The sequence below is a fragment of the Chiloscyllium plagiosum genome, chromosome 5 (assembly GCF_004010195.1).
Source record: "Chiloscyllium plagiosum isolate BGI_BamShark_2017 chromosome 5, ASM401019v2, whole genome shotgun sequence".
Lineage (NCBI taxonomy): Eukaryota > Metazoa > Chordata > Chondrichthyes > Orectolobiformes > Hemiscylliidae > Chiloscyllium > Chiloscyllium plagiosum.
Window position 1 is genome coordinate 23,452,890 of NC_057714.1, and position 8,419 is coordinate 23,461,308.

General features: G+C 40.2%; 1 protein-coding gene across 5 annotated transcripts in view; it reads right to left on the reverse strand.

Moving 5' to 3' along the window:
• Window positions 1–8,419, reverse strand: part of LOC122549753 (protein PALS2-like) — a 157,667-nt gene that overhangs the window by 19,957 nt on the left and 129,291 nt on the right. For all 5 annotated transcript variants that reach the window (XM_043689710.1, XM_043689709.1, XM_043689708.1 and 2 more), the window contains one exon: window positions 3,780–3,911. In XM_043689710.1, coding sequence (XP_043545645.1) covers window positions 3,780–3,911 — 132 coding nt within the window. The remainder of the gene's footprint in view (window positions 1–3,779; window positions 3,912–8,419) is intronic.

The following is an 8,419-nucleotide window of genomic DNA, read 5'->3' on the forward strand; positions in this document are numbered from 1 at the left end:
TTCTACAACTCAATGAAGTCCAGTTGAAGGCCGAGATTGATAGATTCTTGTTGTCTCGAGGAATTAAGGGCTACAGGGAGAACGCTGGTAAGTGGAGCTGAAATGCGCATCAGCCATGATTGAATGGCGGAGTGGACTCGATGGGCCGAATGGCCTTACTTCCACTCCTATGTCTTATGGTCTTATGGTGAATAGAAAAGTCTGTGGACTAATGGGTCTCGGAGACCAAACGCCCACCCAATCAATATGCAGCTTTGTATTAGCCTAATTAGTACAATTGCTTTAGACTAAAATATCAAAAATGGTCATAATTGACAGAAAATCTACACTGAAAAACTAGAGGCCTTATCTGTAAAATTAAACAGTAGCTCCAAGATTGGTGTGTATTTATATGATTTAGTTAAAAGAAAAAGGGAAGCTATAAAAACATTATTTTAAAACAAATTACATTGCTTTGTACAGGATTGAGACAAGAGCCACAAAATAGATATATTAAAGTGGTGCAGGAATTAGGGGCTATGGGTGGAGAAAGTTAAATGATTCTTTTTTACTCAAAATGAATTAACGAGGATCAAATGAATATTTTCAAGATTATGAAAAATTTAACTGATCCAGTACTTTGTGGATCAGTAACAGAAAGAAAGGATCATTATTAGAAAAATGAAAGGGAACATCAGGACCATCCTTGTGGTAGATGTTAGTGGAACATGAAATGTTCTACCAAAGATGGACACTGAGGGAAAGACTATGGCATAATATAAAATAAATTTAATGCAGATTTGAAAGCAAATATAGATGATCACAGAATAAATAATTCCAGATAACACCTACCGAAGATCTAGTACCAGAATAGTTCAGTTTATTATTAAACAGGAAGGTATGAAATCAGACTCTAAGGATACGGAGCAGGAAGGATACCTGATGAAGTGATCTTCCTTGATGAAACCTGCGCTAAAAGAGTTTTAACAGTTGTAACAAGTGTCATGAACAATATGACTCACACCTTGTCTCAGTTTCACTGTTGGACCCATTCAGGGAAAAGGCTACAATCTCTCAGACAGAGGACAAATTCGTTCCCAAACTAACCTGTGTCCTTTTCCATGAAAATGTCTAACAAGAGTTCATGTATGAATGAGGATATGTACAAGGTATCATCAGTGTGTGAGTCCACCGATTAGCGTGAAATAGTTTTATAAATTAGATTTTTGTGATAGAACATTTTTCCCTATTGTCATTAGTTATTAGTATGGAATTTTAAATAATTGAACAATGCACAGGTAGTTCTTCTATAATGCAATGGTTACGTTATTGTGCAATTCCGCGTTATAGAAAAATCATGATTTAGAAACTGCGCTTGAAGTGTTGGCGTTGTAATCACATGATAGCCAGCACAAATTCACGCTTTCGAAACAAATGTCCCCAATTCGTCAATCGTGTTACAGCGAATTTGCATGAACAAAACACGTGTCACAGCAAAACGAACTGTACTGAAAATGAATTTCCACATGGAATAGTTGACACAGACAATAAAGTGAAAACAAATAAAGCAGCAAAGCACTTATCTGATCAAAAACAAACATTATTTCACATTCTACTAATGTTAGCCAATGAAAGACATTCTACTAATGTCTTTCCAATCCCTGGTATCATTGGCTTCTGACAGATTTCACTGTTGAATTTTCCCCTTTGCTGGCAAAATGCAAGTTAAGCAATCAGTATCAAAGGATTATGGCCCTAAGTCCATTATAACAGCCAGCCCTATCACCTGAAACAAGAAAAATCAGCGTACATGTGCCTCATGAATGGGATAATTAAACTGCTCACACACAACATCTTAGGTAAATTATAGTCAAGACCACGAAACAAGAATGAACATGTTTCCAAGATTCACAATGTTACAAATATAAATCAACTACTTTCTTACAAGTGAGGTAAAGAAATAAAAGTGGTCTTATTTAGAACATAAACCTTTTAAAAAAAAAAGCTATTTAAAAAATAGACAAAGTTAATTTGGACCATTGCGATTGTTTCTTTTAGATGATCCTGAACCAAAAGTGCTTGCTTCCTTTCTGGTGATCTATTCCACAAGTCAATCATATTTCAAAGTTGACCTGCACAATTTCAATTTGTTAAGCTGCATCTCTTTAACCTTTCAGTGCAGTGAAACGTTTAGGAATAGACTTTGAAGATGCTGAATGACCTACTTGTTTATTTTCATTGTTTCTGCTTTGACAAAAATGTATTTGTATGTTGTTCTACAATATTTACTTGAGGGGAGATAATGGCCTAGTGGTATTATTGTTGAACTCTTAACCCAGAAACCCAGGTAATGTTCTGGGGACCTGGGTTCAAATCCCGCCATGGCAGATGATGGAATTCGAATTCAATAAATATGTGGAATTAAGAGTCAATGGTGACCAGGAATCCATTGTCGATTATTGGAAAAACCCACCTGGTTCACTAATGTTCTTTAGGGAAGGCAACTACTGTCCTTACCTGCTCTAGCCTGTGTGTGTGTCCAGACCCATAACAAGGTGGTTGACTCTTAACTGCCCTCTGGGCAATTAGGGATGAGTAATAAATCCTGGCATAGCCAGAGATGCCCTCAATAGATTGAAACACATTAGGAAGGAAAAGCATTTATAAAATAAGGAGCATTACCAAAAATTCACAAATTACTAGTCCAGGTGGAATATTAGGCCAGGCTTCCCAAAGCAGAGGTTGGGACAGATATGGGTCCCGAGTTGTAATTTTGGTTGCGAGCTCTGAGCTGAGGCTATAATGGACCTGTGACCAATTGCAGAACCACTGGCTTTGGCTCCAACAGGTGGCTGTACTCAAGTTCCCACTAGCTCTCTCTGGTCTCTCCCCAACGAACAAAAAAAAAATTACTTAATAAATATTCAAATACATTTTTTGAAGAAACCTGTCTCAAGCAATTATGTAATCTAAAAGATTAAACTGATTCACAAAAACATTTCCTCGTGAATTCTAAATTTTCTTCCCCTTAAAATTACCACATAGCCCACATGCAGTGTGTGAAGATAGCCACTTGGTGATGTGTTAAAAGTGAACAATCTAGATGAGATGTAATTTTTTTTTACTTTATGTCAACTTTTTCAAATCCTAAAACCAAATGGAATCAAACAGGAATAAAATACTACTTTTTTCTGCTTCAAATCTCAACTTGGAAAATGGAATGCTTCAAAAATTTATAACGCAATTGTCCAATTGCTTGAAATTTTGTCACCTCTCTCGACAAAAAGTAATCACCAAACATTACCCTGTTCTGCATCTACAAGTAGAAAACCAAATCTTATGATAACCAAAAATTGCTACAATATAAAGAAATGTGGCACCTTGTTTAATGCTCAATAAGGTGGATATTAAAGGTTCCACTACAAGGAGCAGCAGTTTGAAAACTCTGCAGCAATGTGTCAGGTTGTCAACATGATGAAATGATGCAGGGTCTGCCAGAAAGCCTGAACACAGTATTCCACACCATTAAGTATGAGCTACTTCAGGACCAAAAGACACAGTTAACTTCACATGAGTCAACAAATGATCCTTTTATTTCCTCTCACTTTAAAACCATTCAGTCAATATTTTATAGTTCAAAGACTTTTTTTTAAACCCATTCTTGGGATTTGAGCATATAAGATAGAATATCCACTTAAATGCACTAAGTATTATTCAAAAACTATGTATTTGTCCTTAGCATTTTAGAGCTAATTGAAATTAAAAAAAACTTAATTGCATTGCAGAAAAGTTGAGCCAACCTGCCACCAATTGAGATCTTCTCGATTCACAATTTGCAGGATGTCTCCTCTGGAGAACTTTAATCCAGCTTCTTTGCACGGGATTAAGCTGTCATTGGATGGATTATAGTCAAAATGGCATTTCACAAACACCTGGAACAGATTGAAACACATTAGGAAGGAAAAGCATTTATAAAATAAGGAGCATTACCAAAAATGCAAAAATTACCTGGTCCAGGTGGAATATTAGGCCAGGCTTCCCAAAGCAGAGGTTGGGACAGATATGGGTCACGAGTTGTAATTTTGGGCGCAAGCTCTGAGCTAACACTACAATGGCCATCAGGGACCTCTGATCAATTGCAGAACCACGGGATCTGGCTCCAACAGGTAGCTGTACTTACACGTTCCCACTAGCTCTCTCCAGTCTCTCCCCAACCACTCAGTCAATGTCTCTGGAGGGTTGTGCTGGCTTTTGTGCCCCAAAATAGGGTCACAGTGGAAGAAAGTTGGGAACCACTGAACCCTAGGTCGGTCAAAAGAAGCAACAGTAGAGACAGGGTTACTGGTCATAATCCTGCATCCAACAAACAACGAAAGGTTAATGGCTTGGTAATAGAGGGTTGCTAATGTTATAAAATGCTTTATATTCATGAGAAGGGGGCAAGAATAAACTTACTAACTATACCTCTTATGCTTGCATCCAAATCATTTATATAAATGATGAAAAGTAGTGGATCCTTGTGACATTCCACTGGTCCTCTACCTTTGAACCAGTTCTGTATCCAAATGGCTAGTTCTCCCGGTATTCGGTGAGATCTAACCTTACCAATCAGTCTCCCATGGGGAACCTTGTCGAACACCTTACTGAAGTCCATATAGATCACATCTAACAAATATCTCAGCAAGAGGCCCAGCAATCACTTCTCTAGCTTCCCGCAGAGTTATAGGGTACACTTGATCAGGTCCAGGGGATTTATCCACCTTTACCAGTTTCAAGACATTCAGCACTTCGTCATCTGTAATATTGGAATTTTTCAAGATGTCACCATCTATTTCCCTACATTCTATATCTTTCATGTCCTTTTCCACAGTAAATACTGATGCAAAATACTCATTTAGTATCTCCACCATTTTCTGCGGCTCACCACAAAGGCCACCTTGCTGACCTTTGAGGGGCCCTATTCTCTCCCAAGTTACCTTTTTGTCCTTCATGTATTTGTAAAAACCCTTTGGATTCTCCTTAATTATATTTGCCAAAGCTATCTCATGTCCCCTTCCTGCCCTCCTGACTTCTCTCTTAAATATACCCCTACTGCCTTTATACTCTAAGGATTCATTTGATCTATCTTGTCTATACCTGACATATGCTTCCATCTTTTTCTTAACCAAACCTTCAATTTCTTTAGTCATCCAGCATTCCCTATACCTACCAATCTTTCATTTCACTCTAACAGGAAATGTACCATCTCTGGATTCTCGTCATCTCATTTCTGAAGGCTTCCCATTTTCCAGCTGTCCCTTTATTCTGCCCCCAATCAGCTTTTGAAAGTTCTTGCCGAATACGGTCAAAATTGGCCTTTCTCCAATTTAGAACTTCCAACTTTTAGATCTGGTCTATCCTTTTGCATCACCATTTTAAATCTAATAGAATTATGGTCGCTGGCCCCACAGTGCTCTTCCACTGACACCTCAGTCACCTGACCTGACTTATTTCCCAAGAGTAGGTCAAGTTTTGCATCTTCTCTAGTGGGTACACCCTCACACTGAATCAGAAAATTTTCTTGTTTACACTTAAGCATTTAGATGGAGAGGAATTTGTTAACACTATGGCAGTCCCAGTTTATGTTTGGAAAGTTAAAATCCCCTACAATAACCACCCTATTATTCATACAGATAACCAAAATCTTCTTACCAATTTGTTTCTCAATTTCCCTCTGATTATTAGGAGGTCTATAATACAATCCCAATAAAGTGATCACCCCTTTCTTATTTCTCAGTTGCACCCAAATAACTTTCCTGGATATATTTCCGGGAATATCCTCCCTCAGTACAGCTATAATGCTATTACTGATAGCCCATTCCTGATAAAGGGCTTATGCCCGAAACTTCGATTTTCCTGCTCCTTGGATGCTGCCTGACCAGCTGTGCTTTTCCTGCACCACACTCTCGGCTCAGTCATAGCAGCCAGACAAAAAGAGCAGCCCCCCACACATTGGCCCAAGCAGAACCTACCCCCCCCCCCCCCCCCTCCAACAGAGTCCTTGACCAGCAACAAGGGCAATAGAAACAGACTACACCAGACAGAAGTCACAGGCAGACTTTGAGAAATGGGCATTTCTGTGGTTGGAGAGCAGTGGTGAGTGGGGTGCTGCAGAGGTTGGTGTTGGGCTGCAACTGTTCATGATATATATAAATGGTTTGGAAGAGAAGACAAAGTGTCACGTATCCAAGTTTGCCGATGACACTAAATTGAGTGGCAAGGCAAACAGTGCAGAGGTTGTGCAGAGAGATTTAGATAGATCATGTATGTGGGCAAAGGCCTCGCAGATGGAGTATAATGTTGGTAAAGGCCTCGCAGATGGAGGTAAATGTGAGGTTATCCTCCTTGGAATTCAAAATAGGAGGCCAGAGTATTATTTAAATGGTGAAAGATTGCAGCATGCTGTTGTGCAAAGGGACTTAGGAGTGCTCATGCATGAATTGCTACAAGTTGATTTACAGGTGCAACAGTAATCAGGAAGGCAAATGGAATATTGTTTGAGGGACTGAATTTAAGAGCAGGGACATTCTGCTGCAATTATACAAGGTGTTGATGAGGCCACATCTTGGGTATTGCGCACAGTTCTGGTCTCCTTACTTGAGGAAGGATATACTGGCTTTGGAGGTGGTGCAGAGGAGGTTCACCAGGTTGATTCCAGAGATGAGGGGGCTACCCTATGAGGAGGGGTTGAGCCGCCTGGGACTGTACTCACTAGAATTTAGAAGAATGAATGAGAGGGGATCTTATAGAAACATAAAATTATGAAAGGGTTAGATACGATAAAGACAACCAATTTGTTTCCACTGGTGGGTGAGACTAGGACTAAGGGATACGGCCTCAAGATTAGGGGGATTAACTGTTTTTCCCAGCCAGTAGTGAATCTATGGAAATCTCTACCCAAGAAAGTAGTAGAGGCAGCTTCATTAAACATATTCAAGACACAGTTGGATGAGTTTTTGCATGGTAGGGGAATTAAAATTTATGGGGATAATGCAGGTTGAGGTTCTGGATGTAAGTTTGCTTGCTGAGCTGAAAAGGTTCATTTCCAGACGTTTCATCACCCTACTAGTTAACATTTTCAGTGGGCCTCGGGCGAAGCTCTGCTGATAAGAGCTGCATTTTATGTTTGGGTTTCTTTGGGTTGGTGATGTCATTTCATGTTCCTTTTCTCAGGGGGTGGTAGATGGGATCTAACTCCGTGTGTTTGTTGATTGGCATTCCGATTGGAATGCCATGCTTCTAGGAATTCTTGTGCGTGACTCTGTTTGGCTTGTTCCAGTCGAAGTGGTGTCCTTCCTCATGTGTATGTGAGGATACTAGTGAGAGAGGGTCATGTCGTTTTGTGGCTAGTTGTTTTGTGGCTCACATATCCTGGTGGCTAGTTTTCTGCCTGTTTATCCAATGTAGTGTTTGTTACAGTCCTTGCACAGTATTTTGTAAATGACATTAGTTTTGCTTGTTGTCTGTATGGGGTCTTTCAAGTTCATTAGCTGCTGTTTTAGTGTGTTGGTGGGTTTGTGGGCTATCACAAAACCAAGGGGGCTGAGTAGTCCGGCAGTCATTTCCAAGATGTCTTTGATGTAGGGGAGAGTGGTTAGGGTTTCTGGATGCGTTTTGTCTGCTTATTTGGGTTTGTTACAGTGTTTCCACACTGTAAGTAATCTAATCTAAAAAAATCTGCGGACTGTGTTCATTGGTACCCGTTCTTTTTGAATACACGGTATAGGTGACCTTCCTCTGTGCTGCAGTGTGTGATGGCTCGTTGGAATAATGTCCTGATGCAGCTTTGTTTGTGGGTGTTAGAACATAGAACAATACAGCACAGAACAGGCCCTTCGGCCCACGATGTTGTGCCGAACATTTGTCCTAGCTTAAGCACCTATCCATGTACCTATCCAATTGCCGCTTAAAGGTCACCAATGATTCTGACTCTGCCACTCCCACAGGCAGCGCATTCCATGCCCCCACCACTCTCTGGGTAAAGAACCTACCCCTAACATCCCCCCAATACCTTCCACCCTTCACCTTAAATTTATGTCCCCTTGTTGTACCCGGGGGAAAAGTCTATGACTGTCTACTCTTTCTATTCCCCTGATCATCTTATAAACCTCTATCAAGTCACCCCTCATCCTTCGCCGTTCCAATGAGAAAAGGCCTAGCACTCTCAACCTATTCTCGTACGACCTATTCTCCATTCCAGGCAACATCCTGGTAAATCTCCTCTGCACCCTCTCCAAAGCTTCCACATCTTTCCTATAGTGAGGCGACCAGAACTGCACACAGTACTCCAAATGTGGCCTAACCAAAGTCCTGTACAGCTGCAACATCACTTCACGACTCTTGAATTCAATCCATCTGCTAATGAACGCTAATACACCATAGGCCCTCTTACAAGCTCTAT